The sequence below is a fragment of the Zonotrichia albicollis genome, chromosome 18, assembly GCF_047830755.1.
Source record: "Zonotrichia albicollis isolate bZonAlb1 chromosome 18, bZonAlb1.hap1, whole genome shotgun sequence".
NCBI classification, from domain to species: domain Eukaryota; kingdom Metazoa; phylum Chordata; class Aves; order Passeriformes; family Passerellidae; genus Zonotrichia; species Zonotrichia albicollis.
Genome location: NC_133836.1, coordinates 12360318 through 12386974, shown reverse-complemented (window position 1 = coordinate 12386974; position 26657 = coordinate 12360318). Strand labels below are relative to the sequence as shown.

The window sequence follows — 26657 nt, the reverse complement described above, 5'->3', positions numbered from 1 at the left end:
GTACAATGTTTACAATTCCTTCCCAATACCCATCACCTATGTTAGACAGTGAGCTTCTACCCTAAACCAATCTGTGAGTGCCAACATCACAGCAGGAGATGGAGGCCAAGAAGAAGAAGGAGAAAGGCTGGACACACCCTGTTCCCTCCATCTTGCCTCCTGAACCCCCATATCAAAACCTCAAAATCTACTTTTCCACCTGTGATAACTTCACTATTATTCTGCCTAAACTGTTGTGGCTTGCTGATCTTCATACAAGGTTGGTAATTTGCTCCACAGGTCATAATCAAACCCACAGGTGTTTTGGGCTCTGTGCCAGGGTCTCTGAGCCCCCTGGCAGGGGTCTGGGCTGCTCAGGACAGCCAGGGGGATGTCCTGGGTTCTGACACTTTGGGACCCAGACCCTTCTCCTCTGCCTCTGTTGTTTTCCCTTTTCCTACTTTTCCGCCCCATTCCCTTCGCTGGCAGTTAATGGAGCTCGTAGATCATATAATAAATAGGGATCGACTTCATGCCAGGCTGTGGATCAGAATGGATTGACCCGTGGGAATGCACTCCCTGCCAATCGATGCCAGCCCATCAGCCCGGATAAATCTTGATAACGACTGACAACGGCAAAGTCGATATGTGAATTAATATATACATTAAACCTGGATATATCTTCCATGGGCAGGCAGCAGCTTGGGGAGGGAATATCCCAAGCCAGGAGGATGGTTGGGAATGGGGAAAAGCAGCAGTTTGATCCTCTCTGTTTGATATGGGTCTGGCTAAGCTTTCCTTACCCACTGGAGCATCAAATCCCTGCCGCCGCCGGCTCCTTAATGTGGAGGATGCTCCAGGGGGAAAGTTTTCCTTTGTGCTTTAAGAGTGTTTCCAAATGCCATGGAAGTGTTGCCGGTTTGGCCCTGATTTCTCCGGGAAAGTGCTTAACACAGCGGGATTCGCTGTTCTGGAGAGGAAGGGATTTAAGGAAATGCCTTTGATTAAGTGCCCCGCTGAGAGATGATCCCAAAAAGCCCTTCCGCTCGTGCCAGCTCTTCCCATCCCTGTTGAGTGACATCCCAGCATCATTCCTGATTTTTTCTGAGCATCCTCAGTGCCTGGGATCCTCTTTGGGACAGAGCAGGGCTGCCTGTGGGGGGATCCATGTGCTGGCACCCTGCCTAGCCAAAGAAACAGATCCTTCCTGCCACAGCAGCATTAACTTTTTATTAATAATGATCATTATTACTATTCCGAAGTGGTTGCAGGGAAGCAGCCAGCTCAATCCAAAGTTTCTTTCCTTTCTCCAAAAGGGCTTTTAAAAAAATTTATTTTCCTTCCCGAAGTTCAGAACAGTGCAGAGAATATATCAGAGACAAGGAGGTCGAGGCGCTTCCACTCATCCCTGTGCACCCAACCCTCCCTCTCGGAGCCGATTCCGAGCGCGTCCTTTCCAAAGGCAGCAAGTGGCACCTGGAGCACGGAGCTTTTTCGGATGACTTGTTTGCAAGCCTGGCTTTAGCTAAGCCCCAGGGGCTGCTTTGCATTCACCTGGCTCCGAGCTCTTCTCCCCGCAGCTGGAGAAGAGCTCGTCTCCTCTATTTCCTCCAAATAAAAATGCATGGAGTTGGCTTTTTCCAAAGAACTTGTTTTTTTCCGAGGCAAGGATGGAGTTGGAGCTACTTTTCAGGGAGGCAGATCCCCCTCCTCCTCCTCCTCCTCCTGCAGCCCTTGTGGTTTGGCTGTAGTTATCTCGCGTGCCAGCTGCCGGCAGGGAAATTTTGCTGCCTAAGTAATATCCATCAAAAGCCGGTCCTTCCATCGGCTGGAGAGAGTGGGATGAGGGGAGCGTTGGCTCTCCAGGGCTTTTCTGTTTCCTCCTGCTGGTTTGGCTCTGCAGAGGCTTCTCCATGAGCAGCAGGAGGGTCTCTCCCATCTCCAGGATGGGGACATGGGCTCTGCTTGAAATGGCAGGAGTTGAATTCCCCATCTTCCCGTTGGGTTCAGTTGGAATGGGGTTGGATGAGATGAGTATTTCCAGCCTGGAGGGGCTGGGATCTGCTGGATGCTCAGGTCACGCCTTTTCTGGCATTGAGTTTTGGCTGCTGCTTCTGTTGAAGCACAGAATTGTTTGGATTGGAAAAGATCCTTAAGATTGTCAATTCCAACCATTCCCCCAGCACTGCCAAGGCCACAACTGATCTGTGTCCCCAGGTGCCACACAGAGCTGTTAAATCCTCCAGAGATGGGGACTCCAGGGATGTGCCAGGGCTTGACAACCCTTTCAGTGAAGAAATTTTCCCTCATATCCTAATTTTTCCTCCCTGGTCATGGTTGTGGAGTTTGGACGTAGAGGGCTGAGGAATTTCAGACTGGATGCTGCCACTGCTGGCTCTGGCATTGGCAGGGAATCAAGGGGGCGAAATTCCTTATCCATTTAGAGGAAAACAAAACCTCAGGATAAAAATGAACCTAAAGCTCTCCCATTGCTGCCCTTACAGCCTTGTTCAATTTTCCTTTGTGTGAAACACCTCAGGAGCTGTTGAGTTCCAAAAGAACTGTTGCTAGAAGCTGGGAAAAGAGAAAAACAAGCCAATATATGGGAGCAGCTGGAAAACTTCCTAAATAAGTCAGGAACGTGCTGGAATGTGCAGAGCTCCTTCTTTCCCTCTCTGGTCCTGCTCAAATGAAATCAAATAAGTCCTGGCTCAGTGGTTCCTGTTGCTGTTTCTTTCTTAACATTCCCCAAAGGATCCTTTTTCCATGAAAACCTCAAAGTGGGTAAACTGCTGGGGAATGTGGGAGCATCCAAGCATCCTTTGCCGTGTCTTTTCTTGCAGCACAGATGTAACCTGGGAGCAGAGGTATTTTTATATTAAAGCATTTTTTATTAATTCCCCACCTCGCTCTCTTCTCCAGTGTCTCCCCTGGGTCTATAGTGCTGGCTGTCTCCATGGTATCCGAGCTGCTTCCCTATAAATCCATATCCCAGCATGAACTTCCCAGGGTCTGGCATTTATCACCTCTTTAATTGAATGGGCATTTATGGGGATGGGAAGAGGGAAGAGAAGCACAAAGCTCCTTGGAGTGATGGAATGTGCCCCACAACTCTTGGCTCGGGATGATCCCTGCTCCTGGGCAGGGGACAGGATGGAACCTCCATCCTTGCAGAGGTGTTGGCCATCAATGTAGCATTTATGGCCACCAGTGCAGAGGTGGTGGCCATCAGTGTAGAGGTGATGGCCATCAATGTAAAGGTGTTGGCCATCAACAGAAAGGTGTTGGCCATTGACTTATTGATTGCCATGAATGTAGAGGTGATGACTATCACTGTAGAGGCGGTGGCCATCAAGGTAGAGGTGTTGGCCACCAGTATAGGGACATTAACCATCACTATAGACGGGGTGCCCATCAAAGTAAAGGTGATGGCCATCAGTGTAAGAAGTAATGTCCACCAGTGTAGAGATGATGACCATCACTGTAGAGGTGATCACCACCAGTGTAGGGGTGATGGTCACCAGGATAGAAGTGGTGGCCATCAAGGTAGAGGTGTTGGCCACCAGTGTAGGGACATTGACCATCAGTATAGAGGTGGTGGCCATCAGTGTAGACTTGATGAGCATCAGTGTAGAGGTGTTGGCCGTCAATGTAGAGTTGATGGTGACCAGGATAGAGGTGGTGGCCACCAGTGTAGAGACAATGACCATAGAGGTGGTGGCCATCGATGTAAAGGTGATGGCCATCAGTGTAGACTTGATGATCATCAGTGTAGAGGTGATTGCCACCAGTGTAGAGGTGGTGGCCATCAAAGCAGAGGTGTTGGCCACCAGTGTAGGAGTAATGGCCATCAATGTAAAGACAATGACCACCAATGTAGAGGTGTTGGCCACCAGTGTAGGGACATTGACCATCAGTATAGAGGTGGTGGCCGTCAATGTAAAGGTGATGGCCATCAGTGTAGACTTGATGACCATGAGTGTAGAGGTTATTGCCACCAGCTGGCCACCAGTGTAGGAGTAATGGCCATCAATGTAGAGACAATGACCACCAATGTAGAGGTGCTGGCCACCAGTGCAGAGCTGATGACCATCAATATTGCAGAGAGGGGTAAAAAACCCCAAGGGATGGAAGAGGGATGAGGTTGTTTTCCCATGGAACAGCACAAACACCCAGAGGCAGTGCTCCAGCTCTTCCTCCCTCATCCCAAATTGTTCCTCTGCGAGCCGCCTTGGCTTTGCTCCCGCTGCTGATGTCTCCAGCCCACGTTGGGAATGCAGAATGTTTATAAAGCAATTTGGGATTTGGCTTGCTTGGCTGAACACTTCAAAAACTCATTTTGAATTGAGAGTGACATCTGCAGCAGGATGGGGCTGGGCCTGTCCTGATGCTGGGAGAGGCACCGGGATGTGGATATGGATGTTCCATGGGATGAGGTGCACTCCTGAGGACTCCCAGAAGGATCTCTGTGTCTCTGTCCCAGTCACCCCTCAGATCTGGATGCTGTTTGGTCACCTCCTGGCACCAGGGCACATGTCATCAACCTGCTCTGCCACCAGGTGGGACGGAGAAGTTTGGGAGAAGAAGACAAGAATTCCTTATGAGTTTTCATTCAGTGCTGAATAACCCAGCATCCATCTGAAGATGCAAATTATCTACCTTGTTTTTGGTGTCGAGCGTAGGCGTTTTGTGGCCTTGTCATCCACAGCCGTGTCCCTCAAAGCCAGGCTCAGCAGGGCCCTCTCCAAGTGGAAAGGCAGAAGGCTCCGAGCGTGCCCCGGGTGCCGCTCTTTGTCCTGCCCGAATGGGGAGCAATTGAGGAATGAGGAGAAGCGGAATTGTGGAGCTGTGCCATGAAAAGGTTCTGCAGGTGGTGGCTGAATGGGCTCAGGTGCTGCATAAAAGGTATCAACCAGGCTTTATCTCCACGTTGGCAGCTCCTTATCCAGCAAGAAACGTCGGATGTGCCGGTGGCGGGCGCTCGGTGAATTCATTCGGATTTATTCATCCAGGGGAGGGGAGAAGCACCTGGGCTGCTTTGATGGCTCTGCCAGGGTCTGAGGAGCCGAGGTGACAGGGACATGTCCTGGTGCCACCAGCCCAGGTCTGGCTGTCCTCCTGCAGCGGCTCCATCCACTGGGGAGGATTTGGAAATCCTGTAAATGAAGTGGAAAGATGGGAATCTCACCAGCCAAGGGCTGCAAGCTCCGCTCTCAGGGTTATCTCAGCAGTTCAGATAAGCAGAAATGGGAGGATTTTCCTCTAAACAACCCTTTACCAGGAAAACAGCTGATCTTAACTTGCTGTAGGGCTGGAATCCAGCCCTGTTCCAGTGCTAATCCACTCATTGCATTTCCAGTGTCAATTTGTGACCAATTCAGATCACAGGCAGGTGGCTGTATAAAGGTTTTCTCTGGGAGAAAGTTTGTTTTCCAGGGGTTGGGAAGGGCTGGGGGAACTCCTGTGGGTGCAGGCAGGTCACGGAGGTTGCAAAATGCAGTTGTGTGGCAGAGGTTAAAGCTTGGTGGGTTTATGTGGCAAATTAGTGTAGGAAAACAGAGGGGGTGGAAGGACAATCCATGTCCGTTGTTATTCTGCACACTTTGATTCATTCTGGTTACAGAAACCCGAGGATTTTGTCACTGATTTCCAAGTGCCTGGATCCTAATCTCCAGCAAATTCTTATTTGACTGCAGTCCAAGTGCTGCAGGAGATGGGGAGATGGTTCAGAGGGAGTGCAGCTGCCTCGGGAATAAATCCAGCTGGGATGCTCCGGGAGGTGCTGGGACACCTGAGCAAGGAAAGCCATCCCTGAGGAGGCACTCGCTGCCCTAAATCCCCTCTGCAGCTCACTTGTGCCCAGCAGGACAATTCCTAATGCTTCAGTGAGGAGAGGGTGCTGTTGTCTTTCCAAAACCCATGGGATGTGGGGATTGATCCCATTCCTGTTTCACTGCTTGTCCTGAAAATTCTGCTCTCTGCCCATGGAGTGATGTGGAGCAGGAGGATCCTTTGTATCCATGAGCTTCTGGAGTTTGGGGTTTTTCTGGGTTTCATGGACTCATGGAATGGTTTGGGTGGGAAGGGACCTTAAAGCTCATCCCATTCCACTCTCTGCCATGGGCAGGGACACTTTCATTATCCCAGGTTGCTCCAAGCCCCATCCAAGGTGTCCCTGCCCACGGCAGAGGGCTGGAATTATATGGTCCCTCAAGTCCCTTCCAACCTAAACCATCCTGTGATTCTCTTTTATGATTCTGTGATTATTTTCACCCAGAAAGGACAAAACCTCTCTCAGGGGTTGAATCCAAACCAGTGCATGCTGGAATTCCCAGGGCAGGAGGAACTGGGCGAGGGGAAAGCAGTGGAGCCGAGCTGGGGGAAAGCAGTGGAATGAAACCCTAGAACTTTAAATTTGTTAACCAGAACAGAATCAAATCAACATCTGCAACCGCCAAACCTCTTTAACAAGCTGTGTGCTGGGTGTTTTATTTCCCAGGCACAGGTATCCAGTCTCATCTTTCCAAAGTTGCCTGGAATGAGCGTGGGCGGATAGAGAAAAGCAAAAAAAAAAAGCTCTTTTTTTTTGTGGGCGGGAGTCGAGGCAGCAGCCACCCACGTCCTCCATTATGATATTCAAATGTCAATATATTTTTAATTGGTTTATATCCATCCCCCCCCTCCCCCCCCCCATCCAGCTGCCTTTGGTAATTAAGGCTCTGTAAATAGATTTTACTGTAATTGGTAAGAGAAGGAAAATTGGAGGACATTGTACAGTGCACGGGGTTGGGTTGGGGGATTTTTTTCCCCCCTCCCTGTCTTTCCTCTTTTGACTCATTTTACATCTGTGAGATTTGGATCCCGTGGGAGGAGGAGGAGGAGGAGGAGGAGGGGGGAGCCACGGCAAGTTCTGCACAAAAACTCAGAGGTGGGAGGACCAGGGGGTTTGCTCTGGGTTGGGACACAGGGAAAAGCCAGGGGCTAGCCCAGGTTGTCCCTTGTGCCACCACAGTGGTGCCACCAGGGTGAACCAGGAGCACTGAGAGCTCCCTCCCAGTGCCAAACTGGGAGAGCCCCCAGTTCCCTATGGAATCCTCAGCCTGCCTCCAGCCAGGGGGCCAAAATCTGCCCCAAATCCTGTGATTATTTACTTATTTGTTTATGATTTGGGGCTGTTTCTCCAGGAGGGTTTGTAACTTCTCTTCCCCTTTTCTTCCAGCCTGTGTAAAGGACGGACTCTCTACTCCGTGGTGAGGGATGCCAAAATTGTCCTGGATGTCAACAAGACGAGGCAGATAGCACAAGAAATTGTGAAGGTATGGTCTGGTGGGGTCTGGATCCTGCAAAAAACCCAGCCAAGAACCCAGTCCAGTCATTCTGGGGAGCAGGAGAGGAGCAGCCAAGGATTCTGGTTTTAAAATCCCAGGATTCTGGGCAGGTCAGAACTCCTTGGCTTTAAAATCCAAGGATTCTGGGCAGGACAGAACTCCTTGGTTTTAAAATCCAGTGATTCTGGGCAGGACAGAACTCCTTGGTTTTAAAATTCAATGATTCTGGGAAGGTTAGAACACCCTGGTTTTAAAATCCAAGGATTCTGAGCATGTTAGAACTCCTTGGTTTTAAAATCCAAGGATTCTGGACAGGACAGAACTCCTTGGTTTTAAAATCCAATGATTCTGGGAAGGTTAGAACACCCTGGTTTTAAAATCCAAGGATTCTGGGCAGGATAGAACTCCTTGGTTTGAAAATCCAGTGATTCTGGGTAGGATAGAACTCCTTGATTCTAAAATCCAAGGATTCTGGGCAGATTAGAACTCCTTAGTTTTAAAAAGGATACTGGGCAGGACAGAACTCCTTGGTTTTAAAATCCAATGATTCTGGGAAGGTTAGAACTCCTTGGTTTTAAAATCCAGGCATTTTTGATGTCTCTCATGTGGTTGAATTGGGGTGGCACCAAAGCTTCCATGGGCCCCCCGTGCTTGGGGCTCATCCTGGCCACTGCTCCTCTTCCCTGCTGGAATTCCTGCTGGAATTTCAGGTGATTAAATCCAGCATTGCTGCTCTGGGGGAGTTTCTGGTGGGATATTCCTTTCCTCTTGGAAAAAAATGTAATAATCATGGAATACAAGAATGGTTTGTGTTGGAAGGGAGCTTAAAGTTCATCCCATTCCTCCCCTTACCATGGGCAGGGACACCTTCCACTATCCCAGGTTGCTCCAAGCCCCATCTAACCTGGCCTTGGACACTTCTAGCATTCCCAGTATTCCCATAAAACATTCCCAGGGCCGAGGCTCCTGGAGAAATCCATGCCATAGTGCCACAAGGCCAAGCTCACATACATTTTCCAGAGGTAAAAATGCTTTTCATTTCCCAGGGATGACTCCAAGTGCATCTTCCACACCTCAGACGTGTCCCTACATACAATCCTATGCAGGATCCTCCCGTGGCAGGGTGGAGGGGCTGGGAATTCGGGTCCTGAGCCCTCACAGCTTCCCATGGGATGTCAGCAGCAGCACTGAGGTGTTGAGCTGCCTGCCAGAGCGGGGTTGTGCTGTGATTCCAAACAGATTTGTCACCAGGAATATTTGGCACGTGCTCTGCCATGGGAGCTGTGACAGTGCCCCCGTGCCCTGCTCAAGGTCAGCCAACACTTCCCCACCTGGAACCCAAACCTGGAGCTGATCCCACATGTAATGGTGGGAAAACAACAGAAAATCAGGTTTTCTGGCAGACCTTAGCCCCCCTTAAATGTTCAAACCCAGGTTAAAAGCTGAATGTGTTCAGCAATATTTCCTGGGCAGTGCCTTTTCCCTGGATGGTCCTTATTAAATTGTTTATTTTGTGTTTATTTAGATTCAGTTTTAACTTTAAAATTTAAATTCCTTCAGTCCTCCTGGACTCTTCAGGTGAGCACAGCCTGAATCTTTATCTATCTCAGAGCCATGGCCTGAGCTGGGGGTGCCTGAGGCAGCCCAGAGCCTCTCCCTCCTGAATTCCTACTTCTGATCCATGTTTTCCACCTTTTAGACGCAGATTTTTTTCCTGCTGAGCAAACATTTGAAACATCACAGTCTAGCCTTGTATTTTCCCCCCCTTTTTTGTGCTCAGGGCTTTTGCCTTCCAGATGTTCCCAGCAGGAACAACAGCTCTGTTCAGCCCCTTTCCCTGCGTGGGTTCGCTGCTCCGTGTGGGTTTCGAGGATGAGGCTGAGACATCCTTGTTTTCTGCAGCTGCTGCCTGTTGGGAACAGGTTGGAAACCTCCAAGTCTGTGGTGTTGAGAGGCAGAGAGAGGTTTTGTATCCACCCCAGATCCCTGGAGGAATTAGCAGAGCTCCAAATGCTCTCCCTGTGCACCAAAGGGAATTCCTGGAGAAGTCCCCAACGCCATGACCCAACCACATGGCCCATTCCTGCTGAGGAGCAGCAGATTCCCACCCTTCCCACCTTTCCCCAGCAGATATTTTGAGGGATTTGGAAGTGGTGGGTGTCAGGAAGGGAAATCCCAACACCTTGGTTAGGGTGGGATTGGAGCTGCATTTTCCGGAGGCTTCGGATTTTCTGCACAGTCACAGCAGCTGTTTGGTTTTATCCTTTGAGTCCTGGAATGTGACGGGAGAGCTGCTCAGCCCCTTGGATCGGTGGGTGCAAGGTTATCCCGAGATCCTCGGGAGGGGGAGGATGATTTATCCCGGGAAGGGGAGGAAGGCTCCTGCCGGGAGCGGTGCCGGCAGAGGGAGCTGGCTTTTCACACAGCCCAGCACATGAAGGCGTTCCTGGCCCCAGAGCGTTTCCTCAGGGATCATCCCAGGGGCTGAGGTGGCAGGGCTGGGATTTGCAGTGGGATCTGCACGGAGCCAGGTGAGGGATTGGGGTTTGCCCAGGGAAATTCCTCCAGCAAAGGCCGGGCTGTGTTTGGTGATTCCATGGGGATGAGCTCCATGGATGTGGGAGCGAGGTCCTGGTGCTGCTCTGGGATCCCATCACCCTCAAACAATGGGAAGGGACTGCAGAGCATTCCCGGGGCACTGGGGCTCATCCATGCACTGCACCTGGCCAGGGAAACATTGGAATGCTGCTCCTTGCTCCACCCTGGCACTTTCTGGAGGTGACAGTGACATTTGAAAGCCGATTTTTTTAAACCTCATCATTATTTCGTGTGCTGGGAAATGGAGACCCCTAATTAATCCCGGTGCCTGGAACGGTCCTGGCATCCAGCCCCAAATCCTTTCCTTCCTCCAGCATCCCTTGGCAGAAGCTCTGTAGGATTTTCTCCCCACCGGGTGCAGTGAAACTCCCATATCTTGCTGGGTTGGGGTGTTTTTCTGTTTGTTTTCCCACTTTTTCCAGATGGTGGAATTTGGATTGGGCTTCTGGCTCCACATCAGCCGCCAGCTTAAAAATAAATTCATCTCGCACAGCCTGCGTGCTTAATGATGATAGATGAAAAGATGAGACTGAGGATGGATGGATCCCCATGGAATTCCAGTTAATAAATCCCCCTTTTTCCAGTGCCAGACAACCAATATTCCCTCTTAAGCAACAGTTTGCCGGCCTGTTGGCCATTGATCCTCCAGCAGCATCCTGCAGATCAAGTTTTCCCCGAGTCTGCTTAGGAGAGTGAAAAGTGGGACAGCATGAAAATCCCTGCTGAAGTTGGGATAAATGTGCTTTATCCCCCTCCCCGTTCCCAGAATGATCCCGCCGAGCTGAACATCCGCCACGCGGAGCTGCCGGCAGTCTGCTTGATTTGCCGAGGCTAAACAGGAGAGTTTGGATTTCCCACCCATGGCCTTTTTGTGCCTCATTAGCACTAATTTTAATTAACCGCCGAGCAGTTTTTCCTGGGGGGAAGGAATTAAGGCAGGACTCCTGCGAGGCGCCCGTTTCCAGGCGGATGGGGCCGTCGGAAGCGCCGGTGGGGCTGTGGGGAGCGGTGAATTATTACCCTCCTCTGCCAGCCCCCAAAAACACAGAGGCAGAAACATCATCACCATCCATTTCCCAGCAGAGGGTTCCAGGGAAGCAGCTGCGGGGTGGGTTTGCTGCTCATTTTTCCTGTGGAATCAATTAATCAGGAAAATGAGCGGGCGCCGTGGCAGCTGGGACACCCACTCCACAATCCCATCTCCCTCCAGAGCCCATCCCTTCCAAGCACTTTTCCGTCCTTCAGGGCCCTTTGGGGACATGGTACAGCCTGGATGTGCCATGGTGGCTCATGGATGCCACCTGGATGTGCCATGGTGGCTCATGGATGCCATGGGAATGCCACCTGTATGTGCCATGGTGGCTCACGGATCCCACGGGAATGCCACCTGGATGTGCTGTGGTGGCTCATGGATGCCACCTGGATGTGCCGTGGTGGCTCATGGATCCCATGGGAATGCCACCTGGATGTGCCGTGGTGGCTCACGGATCCCACGGGAATGCCACCTGGATGTGCCATGGTGGCTCATGGATGCCACCTGGATGTGCCGTGGTGGCTCACGGATCCCACGGGAATGCCACCTGGATGTGCCGTGGTGGCTCATGGATCCCATGGGAATGCCACCTGGATGTGCCGTGGTGGCTCATGGTTCCCACGGGAATGCCACCTGGATGTGCCGTGGTGGCTCACGGATCCCACGGGAATGCCACCTGGATGAGCTCTGGTGGCTCACGGATCCCACGGGAATGCCACCACTCTGGCGTTATCCTGCCCGTTTGTGCTGTTTGTGTAACGTCAGGGTGTTTTCCTCTCTCTGTCCCACCCCAGGGAATGGGATACCTGCATGCCAAGGGCATCCTCCACAAGGATCTCAAATCCAAGAATGTCTTCTACGACAATGGGAAGGTGGTGATCACCGACTTTGGGCTCTTCAGCATCTCCGGGGTTCTCCAGGCAGGCAGGTAGGAGGGCATGGACACTCTGGGGCTCCTCCCTGTGCCCTAAACCTGGGAACAATCCCAAAAAATCCCTCTCCAAGTGCTTCTCTGTGTCCCTAGCCTTTGAGATGGAGGTCAAGAGGCCTTTAAGTGTTGTGGGGCTGCTCTGTTTGAAGGGAGCTGGGTTTGATCCGTAGGAAGGGACGCGATGCCGTGTGTGAGCCTCTGGAATTTTGGCTCAGAGAGGCAGATTGTGCCCCTTGGACCAACCTCTTCCCATGGGATGCATCATTGCCATGGCCAAACCCCCCTGCAGCCAGCCAGGAGACGCTGCTGTGGCAGCAGGGCTGGTTCATGCCTTGGCTTTTCCCTTTCCATTGTTATAAATCCCTGGCATCTGCTCCATCCCCTGCCTGGATTGAGTGATGCCATCCCTGTGCTGTCCCCGCTCCAGTGACATTTTGGGACTCACCGACATCTGGCCACGGTGTCTGTGCCGGGCATGGAGCAGGACATGGACAATGAGAGCTAAGCTTGGGATTTTCACAACACTGTGACATTTTGGGGTCTCGGAGGGTTTAAATCTGAAGGTTTTGGTAAATTTTCCTTATTAAATTTCTTTTCCTGATGCTTTGGGAGGGCTTTCCAGCTGTAGGAATGGCAGGGAGAGGCGTTCCAGCAGCTGTGGAAAGGAAGGAAAGCAAAGCTGGGGTGGAAAAAGGAAACAGAAGCAGAGAAGGAAGAACAGAAATTATATTTTCCGTTTTTAAGTGGGGAATAAGAACATTGCTGATTTTTCCCACCTTTCCTACTAAATCCTTTGTGTTGGATTTCCTTCTAAACCCTTTGTTGGGAACAGCACGGCCCAAGCTTGGGCAGTTTTCTCCTGGTCCTTCCATCTCAATGGCAAAGATACTCAGGAGATAAAAAGCACTTTGGAAATGATGGATTTTTCCCCAATTTCCCAGTGATTATTTCAAAGGATTAAAGGAAATGGCAGTGGCCGCCTCTCTCCATCCCACACTCCCAGATTTTCCACTCTGCCTGGACGAATATCAACAGATTTCAGCACAAACTTGGCCAAAAACTTTGGAAAGGCAGGAAATCAGGATCTCCTGGTCCAGAGTGGGATTTGCCTCTGGTTTGGCAGCTGGGTGGGGGGTTTGGGATTCAGGGGCTGCCAGGAGGAAGGGACAGCTCATTCCAGCAGGGAAGGAGGATTTGGGCAAAACAGCCCAAACTTTGGCAGGAATCTTTGCTGTGAAGGTCAGGGATGCTCCAGAGATGGGATGAGAAATGGGGGAATGGGGTTTCTGAGGAGGTGGCCGATGTGTGGTCGCCTCTGCCCAAGATTGGGATGTCCCTTGTGGGGTCAAAATCCAGGAGATGGCCAGGAAAGCAAGGCTGGAGAGAAATGAGCAGAGTTTTGCTGGAAAAATGGAGAAAATGGGAAAATTTGTGCCCTGGGCTGCTGGCAGCAGATGTTTTCTGCTGGAGGAGAGCTGAGAGGGGAGCAGGGATCCACAGCCACCATGAATTTTGGAACAGGAAGTGTCTGCAAAAATTCCCCTTTTCAGGGTGGGTTTTTGCTGGTTTTGGTGTCTCTCAGATGAAGACAGGAGATAAATCCCAATTTTGGGTCCTTAGAGGCTTGGAAAACATCTGTTGGGAAGGAAGCTAATTTTTGGAGGTCAGGTTAAGGATGGTGACATTTCTTCAGCTGATTTCGCTGGGGTTAAACCACTTCCTGCAGAGATTTGGTGACTTGGGGACTTGGACTTTCACCCTGCTGAAATCAGATTTATTCCTCCTTTATTTAAATGTCCTTGGGCTCAGTGGGGACAAGGAGGGTGGAGAGGAGCCATGGACACTCCAGAGGGAATAAGGGGGGTGGAGAGGACCTATGGACACCCCAAGGGGGACAAGGAGGCTTCATCAGCATTTTCCTGGAGTAACAGTGTCCCTCCCTAGGGAAGGAGTCCCTCTGGTCACAGCCAGACCTGTGACTGGGAATGGGGATGGCTTTGCAGGCAGGAGGATCTGGATTGTGCCACTTTGGGATCATGAGCCAGCTTTGAGGTGGAACCCCATCCCTGGATGGTTTCCCATGGGATTTTGGCCCCAGGCTGACATTCAGGAGGACAATGACCCCACAGCCATCCCTTAACCCTGTTCATCCCCATCTTTGGGAGGGTTCCAGGGAGAAATTCCTGGCAGGAGCCAGCCCAAGGTGACGTGGGACAGGTTTGTTCCCTCCTGCTGCTGAACCTGGGCTCAGACACACCATGATGCAGCCTCAGGTGTCACCACCCCTGGTGATCCAGGGATTTTGAAGCCAGCAGTGTATCCCAGGTGCCTGCTGGAGGATGTAAAGGATGGAGGAGTCACCAATGTCATCCTCAGCCGTTGGCCAAAGGATTCCAATGGATTTATCCCAAGCAGAGAGAGCCTGGGGAGGTGGAGGAAAGACAGACAGATAAGGTGAAATGAGGGGTTGTTATAAAGCCAGGCTGGTTCCTTGGGAGGTACCATTGGAGGCTTGGACTTGGAGGGGCTGTTTTGGGGCCAAATACCTGAAAACACCAATTCTTTAGGCTGTTACTTTAGGATGGTTTGCTCAGAAGAGGCTCTTTGTGGTGCCCAGTCCAAATTCCTGCTCCAACCACGGTGAGGCCTCTGGGGGAATTCATCCCCACTTTTTGACCGCCAAACTCCCAAAAAACTCACTTCCTTTTCAAACCAGGACACCCCTGGATCCTTTAAGGGGTTTTGGTGCAAAGGGCACAGCAGGAGCCCCAGCAGACCCTACATCCCCAGCCTGGGAGAGCCAAAGTTCCCCTAAAACACCATTCTGTGATCCAGTATTGTCCCGCTGCCTGGGCAGGGACATTTCTCAGAGCAGGGTTAATACCTGAGTTTGCAAAGATGATGTGGGAAAACCAGGCTTAAAAACCTTGGGAAAAAGGTGGGAAGCTGGGGATGTGGTGGTGTAGTGCCCTGGGGTACCCACACCCATCCAGCTCCATGTTCTGGCAGGAAACACCATCCAGTTTTGTCCTGCTGCCTGGCAGGGACATTTCTCAGAGCAGGGTTAAAACCTGACTTTGCAATGATGGTGTGGATAAAACCAGGCTTAAGTCCCTGTGAGGAGGGTGGACAGCTGGGTCTGTGGTGGTGCTGTGCTCCAGGGTACCCACGGCTCCAGCTCCATGTCCCAGCAGGAACCACCATCCAATTTTGTCCTGCTGCCTGGCAGGGACATTTCTCAGAGCAGGGTTAAACCCTGACTTTGATGTGGGTAGAACCAGGTTGAAATCCCTGTGAGGAGGGTGGGCAGCTGGGTCTGTGGAGATGCTGTGCCCCAGTGTCCCCACGGCTCCGTGTCCCACAGGAGGGAGAACAAGCTGCGCATCCAGAACGGCTGGCTGTGCCACCTGGCCCCCGAGATCATCCGGCAGCTCTCGCCCGACACCGAGGAGGACAAGCTGCCCTTCTCCAAGCACTCGGATGTCTTTGCACTGGGGTGAGTCCTGGGACAGGGATCTGGCCTGGTTAGGGCAGGTGGGAGCTGCTCTGGGCTCAGGAGGGGATGAGGATGCTCTTGGTTTGTCCCAAATCCAAGGGATGGAATTCCCATCGCTGGGCTGGATGAACCTTCCAGCTTCGAGAAATTCTGAGTGGAAGCATCCCTAAATCACCAGATCTCCCTGTTTTAGACCAGGCTGGCTCTGAGTAATGGGAACCAGAATATCCTGAGGATGCCAGCCTGGAGAGCCCAATTCTCTCTAAATTACCAAATCCTCCTGTTTTGCACGAAAATGGTGCTGGGCAATGGGATCCAGAGTATCCTGGGAATGCCAGCCTGGCATCATCTCTCCCCTGCACCTTCCTGGGGCAGGTGCCAATGAGAAGGTGCTTGGATGATGGATGATGGAGATGTCAAAGGTTGGGGACACAGCTCTGGAGCCCCTGGACGCCTCAATTCTCTCTAAATGACCAAATCTTCCTGTTTTGGCCATGGTCATGATGGCTCCAGGGAATGGGATCCAGAACACCCTGGGAATGCCAGCCTGGATTCATCTCCCCTGCACCCTCCTGGGGTGGTAACTGATGAGAAGGTGCTTGGATGATGATGGATGGGATGCCAAAGGTTGGGGACACAGCTCTGGAGCCCCTGGACACCCCAATGTCCCCCTCCAGCCACTGCAGAGGGCTGGTGGTGGCACCAGCTCTACGAGCAGTTGCCAAAAGGCAAGAAAAATGAGAATTCCTAAGTTTTCCTCAGCAAACCAGCTCATTCCTCCTGCCCTTTTTCTGCCCACAAACCTCCCTGAGGGCACGAGCCCAATTCCACCCCGCTAAACCTTTCCCAAACTCTTTCCTCTTTACCCAGAGGATTAATTTTCTCACGGATACCTCGAAGGCTGTGGGATTAGGGAGCGTGGGCCCGTTATCCGAGGCAATATTCCCATCAAACCCGCAGTAATTACAGCTGGAAGGGTCTGGCTCTTTTATTTTGTGCCCTCCCTGAGGTACAACTTCAGCACAGAAATAAAGAGGTAATTAAAGGATCGTATCCAACTAAGTGAGAGTGGGTGGGGAGACGTAATTTTCCCTTTTTTTCCCTCAGTTGTGGGAAAAATGGAAAGCGTGAGTTTCCTGAAAAGATGAAAAGGTTTCCCCACGTTTTCCCTCTTTCTTGTTTCTGCTGCCCTCCATCAAGCCTGGGTGGCTCAGGGATGATCCTGAGGGGTCGCTTCCCTCCAGGGATTTGGGTATCAGGGACAGCAAGAGGAAAAAATCTTTTAAAGATGACAAATCTCCCAACGAGAAACTGAATTAACGCCTTGGATGTGTTAAATCCAATCTGAGGGTTCTTGGATGCTCCCCCCTGAGGATTTTGTCCTGTGCCCAAGCCCCCCCTTCCTCTGCACCCACATCATTCTCCCATATTCACTTTTTTTGAGATTTCCAGCCAAACTGCGCAAAATTAGAATTCCAATTCCCAAAATCAGGGAGCTTCCCTAACCGGGAGGAGTCTTTCATATATCAGATAGATTTTTTCCACCCTGGTGTCATTTTAACCCTGGGTTTTGATCCTTTTAGTGGTCACGAGGGAGGGAAAAGCAGGTCCAGGGAATCTGCCTTGGACAATGGGGCTGGCATTGTGGGAATCCAGGCTCATCCAGGCTCCGGGTGCCAGAAAATGATGATGCAAAACTTCCAGGCAGCAGCGGGGGCGGAAAACCACAGGGGTGCCCACCGGTGATGCCCTGGTTTTGGGATATTCCCTTGGATCTGGGATTCCTCACGGAAAAGAGGGCTTGGCTTAGCAATGAGAGCGGGAGCAGATGGCCCGGGCTTCACGTGGCCATCACCTGGTGAGGACACCTGGGATGGGTCATGGCACGGGCTTTTGGAGCTTGGAGAGCTTTTTGGAGGAGAAAAAGGGAAAAGGTGGAGTGAAAGTGAATTCTTAAGCTCATCCCTTCGCGGAATTCTGCTGGAGGGGCAGCTGCATCCCCATCATCCTCTCTTCAGCTGCTGCATCCAGGTGGGACAATCCCACTTGATGGCTCTGCCTGGGCCTCCATCAGCCTCTGTCCTCCTTCCCACTAGCTGGGATCTCCCCTGGTGGGAATCAGGGCTCGCTCCAGGAAAATGGGAGAGGTGACACCTCTGTATCGAGGAGCACCTCTGGGATGAAGCATCTCCTGGATGGTTCTGGAGCAGGGAGAGAGGCTGGATGTGGGTGCAGTGCCTGGACACCTCCCCATTGTCACAGGCATTTTTTATGAAAAATCTTTTCTTTAGGATTTTTTCTTCCTGAGAAGCTGAAAGGCCTCAGGAACAAAATGTAAACAATGATTATTTGCTGCTGTGGAATGCAACAAGTAGATCTTTGATTGGTCTATGTTGGTTGTTTCTAATTAATGGCCAATCACAGTCAGCTGGCTCAGACTCTCTGAGACAGAAGCTTTTGTTATCATTCTTTCTTTTTCTATTCTTAGCCAGCCTTCTGATGAAATCCTTTCTTCTATTCTTTTAGTATAGTTTTAATATAATATATATCATAAAACAATAAATCAAGCCTTCTGAAACATGGAGTCAGATCCTCATCTCTTCCCTCATCCTGAGACCCCTGTGAGCACTGTCACACCCCATCCTGAGTCCCTGCTGGCTGCTCCATCTCTGATCCCCAGTGTCTCCCAACAGCACCATCTGGTACGAGCTGCACGCCCGGGAATGGCCCTTCAAGACGCAGCCAGCGGAGGCGATCATCTGGCAGGTGGGGAGAGGGATGAAGCCCAACCTCAGCCAGATCGGGATGGGCAAGGAGATCTCGGTAGGTGCCGTGGGGGTGTGCATGGACTGGGACATGGCTGGTGGGGCCCTTGGAAAACCCTCTGGATCTGCTGATCTCACCCAGCCAGGCTTGGTCCTGCTGCTGAGCTCAGCTCAAACGTTCCCTTTGCTCCAGCCCTTCCCAAGGATGAGGGGATGGAGATGGGTGCTCATGGGATGGACACCCCCCCTTCATCCCAGCCTTTTGTGGGGATGTGGGGATGCAAATGGGGGTCTCATGGGTTGGACACATTCCCTCCATCCCAGCCTTTCCCAAGAATCTGGTGATGGCAATGGGATCCTCATGGCATGGAGACATCCCTTCCATCCCGGCCCTTCCCAAGAACCCAATGATGGAGATGGTCCAACCCAATCCTTAACAAGAACCCAGTAAGGCAGACAGATCCTCATGGGATGGATATGTTCCCTCCATCCCATCCCTTCCCAAGGAATCTGGTGATGGAGATGGCTCTTCATGGGATGGACATATCCCTTCCATCCCAGTCCTTCATGAGCATTCAGTGATGGAAATGGCTCCTTATGGGATGGAAACATTTCCTCATCTCAACCCTTCACAAGGATCCAGTGATAAAGATGGCTCCTCATGGGCTGGGCACATCCCCTGCATCCCAGCCTTTCCCAAAAATCCAGTGGTGAAGATGGGTGCTCATGGGATGGACACATCCTCCCCATCCCAATCCTTAACAAGAACCCAGTAATGGAGACAGATCCTCATGGGATGGATTCATCTCCATCCCCTCCATCCCAGCCCTTCGTGAGAATTCAGTGTTGGAAATGGGATCTTCATGGGATGGATATGTTTCCTCCATCCCAGCCCTTCCCAAGGATGTGGTGATGGAGATGGCTCCTCACAGGCTGGGCACATCCCCTGTATCCCAGCCTTTCCCAAAAATCCAGTGGGGAAGATGGCTCCTCATGGGATGGACACATCTCTTCCATCCCAACCCTTCATGAGAATTCATTGATGGAAATGGGATCCTCATGGGATAGACACATCCCTTCCATCCCAGCCCTTCCTAAGGATGTGCTGATGGAGATGGATCCTCATGAGATGGACTCATCTCCTTCATCCCAGCCCTTTGCAAGGATGTAGTGATGGAGATGGGTCCTCATAGGATGAATTTGTCTCCTCCATCCCAGTCCTTCCTGAGAATCCAGTAATGGAAATGGCTCCTCATGGGATGGATATGTCTCCTCCATCCTCCTCTCTTTCTAAGAATCTAGTGATGGAAATGACTCCTCATGGGATGGAAACATTCCCTCCATCCCAGCCTTGCCAAGGGTGTGCTGATGGAGATGGGATCCTCATGGGATGGACACATCCCCTCCAATCCAGCTGTTCCCAAGGATGTGCGGATGGAGACGGGCTCCTTTGGGGGTGACGGTTGTGGTGGGACTGGGCCTGGCTCAATTCCTGCTGGGAGAAGGCCTGGCTGGGTTTCCTGACACTCTCTCCCTGTGGCTCCAGGACATCCTGCTGTTCTGCTGGGCCTACGAGCAGGAGGAGAGGCCCACCTTCACCAAGCTCATGGACATGCTGGAGAAACTGCCAAAGCGCAACCGCCGCCTTTCCCACCCGGGGCACTTCTGGAAGTCGGCTGAGTAAGTCCCCATCCCTGCCCTATTCCCAGATTCCATGGACTGATCCCTTCTTCTCCCATGGCAAAATCCTGCTTTGTTCCGCTGCTTTGGCTTAGTCACATCCCTGTGCTCCAGGAAACGGCATCAGAGGGTCCCCAGTTGGGATTTTGGAGTCTGCCCTGTTGGGAACAGCAGGCAAAACGCAGAGCAATCACTTAGAAACTCATTTTCCTCCCCGGAATTTGTCATGTTGTGACAAACAGAACCGAAATCTCTCCCATGCGGGGGTGGCGTTCACGGGAGGGATTTTTCCTGCTCCCAGCGTGCATCCCCAGAGGCTGGGAATGGGAATGGATGGAGGGGAGGAGATGTCAGCTCAGGGAGACAGCTGAGGACATTTTAGGGGTTCAGGGACTGATCTTTGTGGATGGATAGAGGGGATGGAGGATGTCAGGGGGATGGAGGATGGATGAAGGGGAGGAGATGTCAGCTCAGGGAGAGAAGTGAGGACATTTTAGGGGGTCAGGGACCACTCTTTGTCTCCTTACCGAGTGTGGGAGATGCCCATTTCCCCTGCTGCTGATAACAAACTGCATTTCTTCCTTCTCTGGGCGGCTCCAAGAGTGTCTGGAATGTCCCCAGTGCCACTCCCTGTCCCTTGGGGCTGCCGGGAGCAGCGCAAAGCCCGCGGCCAGGTGGCCCCCAAGGCGCCCGGAACGGGAGATGTTAATCAGGAGCGGAGTTAATTCCCAAGCCACGCTCCAAGCAGGCACCAGGGCGGCTCCGGAGGATGCCGGGCCCCCAGGCAGCTGCGGAATCGCTCCGCTGGCTTTGGGAATGTTTTTTCCAGTCGCTGAGCCACGCTCTGCCCGCCCCGGGCTGGGGCTGCCCCGCAGCTCCCCGTTAATTACCGGCCCAATCTTTTGCTAATCAGGATGTTCCAGCTCGGCTTTGCACGGCAGCTGATTCCTTCCACAGCGACTCGGCTCTGGCTGTCGTTCCTGTTAGGTCCTGGAAGGTTCCTGTTAGGTCCTGTTAGGTCCAGGAATCCTGGCTGTGCACAAGCATGAGCTGGCTGTGGTACCCCATCCCTGCATCCAAGGGATTGGAGCACAAACCCGAGGGATCCTGGATGCACAGGGATGGGAGTGGTACCCAAGGAGCCCTTTCCCCTCTGGATGATGCTCCTGGATGCACAGGGATGGGAGTGGTACCCAAGGAGCCCTTTCCCCTCTGGATGATGCTCCAGGAGCCAGGCAGGGAGGGCAGGGAGGTGCAGGAGTTCAGGGTGAGAGGAATGGCGGAATTGTCTTTCCAAACATACTCTGTGTCTGCTGGTAGATAAAACCAGCTCTGGGAGATAAAAGAAACAATGGGAAGGATTCCGCTGATTGACGAACGGAAAAAGAGATTTGCCTTTAGAAATAAACTTAAGGTTTGCTGAGAAACGAAATTAGACGTTGTGAGATGAAAGAAACAATGGGGAAGAAAAAGCCCTAATTTCCATAAGAATTAAAAATTTAAAGGGAGGGTTATACCTTAGGGGGAGTCTTTGGTATCAGGTGTTCTGGAAAGTCTGAACCTCTCAAGTACCTTAGAAATGGGGAAAGAGAGAAGGGAAATGCAGCCGGGAAATTGAGATAAAAAGGGAAAAAAAATTGGAGAGATCCCAGGGGAATGCCCCATGGCCTCTCCCTTTATTGGAATAAAGCCAGAAAGGACTCCTCTGTCTCCTTTTTGGACATAAACACATAAACACCCTCTGGTGTTTGTGGATTAATTTTCCTAACGAGGGTTTCTCCCGGTGGTTTTGGGATCAGCTCCGTGGCAAAGCTCTTCCAGGAGGGATTTTTCCCAAATATCTTCCCCGCAAAGCCCCAGGTTCCCCAGGGCTGACTCTGCTCCTTGTGTCCCCTCCAGGCTGTGACGGGAGGAGTTGTGGGACGGTGCCTTCCTCCCCCAGCGGGTCTCCTCTTCCTCTCCGCTTCCCACCCTGCGCTACGGAGGAGCAGCGGGGCCGACAGCGAGCCGGGACCGGGACCGGGATCTTCTCCCGGGGCGTTTCTGCATCCTGGGAATCCTCCGGGAGCCGGAGCAGCCCCGGCTGCGGTGGGATGGGGACAGCGGGCGGCTCTCCGTGCGCAGCCGGTGGCTCTGGGGACAGAACCCCGACCACAGGACAATGACTTCAGTTTGTCCCCCCAGGGCTCTGATCCCCATCCAGCGCTCACGACGATGCTCGGCTGGGGAGGGCTCGTTCTCGGCTCTCTGCGGGTTTCTTTAATTCCCTTTATTTATTTCTTTGCGGTTTTGTCATGAAAAAAGGGGGAATGTCGCTGATTCATGAGTTTGTGCCCGGATCCTGCGGGGCCAGGGAGTGCCACTGCCATTAGCTGCTCCCCGCGGGGAAATGCATCTGTCCCGCTGCCCCCGCAGCCCCTCCGTGGGCAGCGCTGACCTTTCACAAGTGGCTTCTCTCCCTCTTACGTGTCCCCCCGCGGGTCTCCCTGCCAGCGGGACACGGCTCCGCGTTCCCGGTAATTTATCTGTCTCCTCATTCCCGTTAATTTATCCCGTTAATTCATCAGCCGGCCCTGCCCCCTCCCTCTCCATCCCTGCCCTGCTCCTGCCTTTGCTCCTCATTCCCCAAATCCCAGGTTTGGGGTTGCTCTGGTGAGACGGTGTTCACAGGGGTTTTCAGACTGGGGAAGAGATGAGGATCTGACTCCATGCTTCAGAAGGCTGATTTATTGTTTTATGATATATATTACATTAAAACTGTACTAAAAGAATAGAAGAAAAGGTTTCATCAGAAGGCTGGCTAAGAATAGAATAGCAAAGAATGAATAACAAAAGCTTCTGTCTCAGACAGAGAGTCTGAGCCAGCTCACTGTGATTGGCCATTAATTATAAACAACCACATGAGACCAATCACAGATGCACCTGTTGCATTCCACAGCAGCAGATAATCTTTGTTTACATTTTGTTCCTGAGGCCTCTCAGCTTCTCAGGAGGAAAAATCCTAAGGAAAGGATTTTCCATAGAAGATGTCTGTGACACTCTGGGCTGGGCATCAGCTGGGATTGGGATCCATCCCCTCTCCTGTGGCTCATTCCTGCAGCTGGGAATGCAGGCAGGCTCTGGTTGTACAGAGCAGCTCCCTGCCCCACTCTGGGCTATCTCAGCCACCCAGGACCATTTCCCTCATCTCCCATCAGCCAAATCCCAGAGTTTCCCCAAAAATTCTCCCTGGGAGCTGCTGTTTCCACCTGAATTCCACGTGCTGGTGTTTCCCTCTCCTCCCCCAGCTTGGATGGGCCCTCCAGCCCCTCGGATGAGCTGTCAGATGAGAGCAAATTGCATTCCCAGGCTCTCATGCAGCATAATTGCTTGACAGGAACCATCCCAGATAATTCAATTGTAGTCTCAGTTCGCTTTAATTTGGAGCCGTGACGAGGCTTTGCAAACCCAGCCAGCCCTGCTTTGTCTGGCTGCTGCTCCAGCTCCTCCTCGCTGGTGCTGGGAGTGCTTTAGCATAAGTAAATGAACATTAGTAACTTAATTGCAGCTGGGATGAGATGGGAGTTTAATTGTGGGGGTATTAAAATCCCCATGCGTGCACGTGTGAGAATTCCAGGGTGGGCAGGAGCAGGGAGGGGTGGATCCAGCCCTGAAAGGATCTGAAGGAGTCTCCTGGTGATGTTTTTGGGATGGGACAGAGCACAGGGAGCTGGGATGGGGCAAGATGACTTTAGGGGTTGAGCCCTCATTTGGGTTAATTGCTCCCTGCTCCAGCAGCAAATCAGGGGTTCCTGAGTCAGGGCTCATCCCAGCTTCTCATCCCAGCTCTTCCCTGCCTTTCACCCCAGCCCAGCCTGCAGCACCCATGGCCTGGGCTGTCCCTGCTCTCCCCAGCTGTCCCTGCCCCTCTCAGGTGTCCCTGTCCCCCCAGGTGTCCCTCTGCACCTGTGCCACCAACCTTGCACTAAAACCTCGGGGTCTCTCTGAGCTCTCACCAATGCCTTCACCTGTGCTGCTTCCATCCTCTGGGGGAGACACAAAATCCCCTCTCCAGAAGTTTTGGGTACAGGGAGGTGTCACCATCCCCAAACCCCATCCAGAGGGAGCAGGGTCCTGCTGGCTCTGTGGGTTTGGGTTCTGAGCAGGTTTGGATTCCCAGGGGAGCAGGAGGCAGGGGAAGGTGTTGAAGGAGGAGGAGGAAGGTGACACCAGAATGGTGCCCATCACTGGGGTGATGGATGTTGTGTGTTGGAAGGGATGAGGTCTCTCTTGGGGTCATTGTGGGTTTGCTCCTCGTGTCCCAGATCCTCACCTTGGTGTCCTCTGTGGGGTCTCACAGCTGCTGGCAGATTCCTGATGGATTTTATGGCCAGGAGTGGAGGGAACAGTGAACTGAGGGGTGCTGGGTGTCAGGGCCTCCCTGGGCTGCAGCCTCGGCCACAGAACCATGGAATGGTTGGGTGGGAAGGACCTCAAATCCCATCCCATCCCACCCCTGCCATGGCAGGGACACCTCCCACTGTCCCAGGTGCTGCAATCCCCATCCAGCCTGGCCTGGGACACTGCCAGGGATCCAGGGGCAGCCACAGCTGCTCTGGGAATTCCATCCCAGCCCCTCCCCACCTTCCCAGGGAACAATTCCATCCCAATATCCCATTTAACTCTGCCCTCTTTCACTTTCAAGCCATTCCCCTCGTCCTGTCTCATTCCCCTTTGGCCACACCCTTCTCCGCTGAATTTTGGGCATCTGGAAAAAACTAGATATCAGGAAGAAATGAAAAGAAACTAAATATTCCTACAGCCAACCTCTCCCTGCTCTGCAGCCTCTTCCTCCCCTCTCCCCTCGCTGTGGTGTCTCAGCCACAGGCACAGCACAATGGCATCAATTGTCCTGAATTTATCCCAAAGGAGCTCGGAGGAGCAGCTCCTTCCCTTCCATTCCAGTTGTCCAGGCTGCCACATTATTCCCATCATTCCTTCTTAATTTTAAAGTCTTCATTATTCAAACAAAACCCCACCCACCAAACCAACAAATCTTATTGCTGCTGTTGTAGGTTGGGGTTTTTCTGACTCTGCCTTTGTGAAGGATATTTATATTTTTTTTCCTTTGGCCCAGTTTATAAATATCCAGCACTTCAGCAGGGAGGGAATGCAGGAGAAGCTCTCCACAATAGTTTTTAATGGGAGCTCTGAAGGATGAGAGGGTCCATCCCAAGCCAGGGCTGTTTCCAGCCGGGCTGGGCTTAGCTGGGCTCAGCTGCCTTTGAGATTGCAGGGCCTCCCCCAGCCCCAGGGATGCTCTCACAGCCCAGGGATGCTCTCACAGCCCAGGGATGCTCTCCTGGCCCAGCCCTGCAGCTCCATCCTCCCATCACCTCCCCTCTCTTCCCAGATCTCCCTGACTTTGCTGCTGCCTGAGGATTTTTCCAGCATTTTTCCAGCCCCGCTTTTAGGGCTGGGCTGTGTGGACTCTCCCAGAGGTGGCCCCAAAGCTCTGTGTGCTCCTTTGGCTGCTGAAGGATATTCCCTGCTCTGGTTTTTCCTTCTATTCCCCTTTTCCCCACGAATTCCCAAATCCTCGCTGAGCCCTGACCGGGCGATTTCTGGGAATGACGAGCTCAGAGTTTGGTCCCCATGACTTTTATCCAATCCTTGGCCGTGGCAGGAGCTGGGATGGTGCAGATTTGGGATGGATGGAGGCACAAATGAATGTCTGGGATGTGGAGGAGCTGCTCAGCCTTTCCCAGAGCACGGAATTATGGAATGGTTTGGGTTGGAAGGGAACTCAAACCTCATGGACAGGGGCATTTCCACACCCCAGGCTGCTCCAAGCCCCTGGCCTTGGGCACTGCCAGGGTGCTCTGGGCACCTGTGCCTGCCCTCACCAGGAGAAATCCCCTCCCAACACCCAGCCCAACCCCTCTTTGTGTGAATTTAGGATTCTATGGAAGAGCTGGTGCCTGGAACTCGGAGAAGGGCTCTGTGCTGAGCCCCTCTCTGCCCCCCAAGTGCCCTGAGTCAAGCCCTTCCTCCTTTCTTCATCCTTTATTTATTTTAAATTATTTGAATTTCATCGAATTTCTATGAATTTATTTAAATTTATTTGACTTTCTAGGAATTTGTTTGAATTTATCTATTTTTGTTGCCAACAGAAACTCTTTGGGGGGGAAGCTTGGTCAGCTGCAAGCGCTGCCTTTAATTTCAGGTCCCTGTAAATTCCCATATTTCATTGCCTTGTACATAAGGTATATATGGATATATATACATATCTCTATATGTATGTATATAGATATATACAGACCTCAATCTTGTACAGTTTCCAACTGAACTCGCTGGCCTGCTTCGTTTTCTCCGTGGTAGTTTGCAGAATGAGCTGATTTTCAGTTCCCCTTTTCCTCTCTCCACCCCCTTTTTTTTCTTTTTATAAATATATATATAAATATAAATATATATATATATATATTTTGTTGTCGTCGTTGCAAAAAAAAAAAAAACACCTCCGGAAAAAAAGAAGCTGGTGAGAAATAAAAATATAAATCACCCCCACAAACTACTGAGAAAAACTAAAAAAAACCAAAAAAAAAAAAAGGAATTTCTGAGAAAGGCACGATGGATTCTCCCCGCTGTAAATTTGTACAGGAACATTTCTAACGTTTTCTACACTTGAAGAAAGTAATTTCTAATTTCCGCTGTCTGGCTGGGTGCGAATCTCTGGGACCTGCAGACCTGGATAGCCATTTGTTCCCGTGGTTTCTTGTGCAGTGTTTGGTGAGGTGACAGTGTATGAATTATTTATGCCAATAAAAAGAAAAAAAAAAAAGACCAAAAAACTAAAAAAAAACCAAAA

At 51.7% G+C, this 26657-nt stretch overlaps 1 protein-coding gene across 3 annotated transcripts in view; it reads left to right on the top strand.

Moving 5' to 3' along the window:
• KSR2 (kinase suppressor of ras 2) overlaps nt 1–26657 on the top strand; it is a 93279-nt gene extending 66622 nt beyond the window's left edge. For 2 of the 3 annotated variants that reach the window (XM_074554318.1, XM_074554320.1), the window contains 6 exons: nt 7199–7295; nt 11733–11866; nt 15234–15365; nt 18059–18188; nt 19677–19810; nt 21710–26657. In XM_074554318.1, the coding sequence (XP_074410419.1) occupies nt 7199–7295; nt 11733–11866; nt 15234–15365; nt 18059–18188; nt 19677–19810; nt 21710–21716 (634 nt within the window). In that variant the 3' untranslated portion in view covers nt 21717–26657. Of the gene's footprint in view, nt 1–7198; nt 7296–11732; nt 11867–15233; nt 15366–18058; nt 18189–19676; nt 19815–21709 lie in introns of those variants that run through there. The other variant, XM_074554319.1, reaches the window with a different exon arrangement.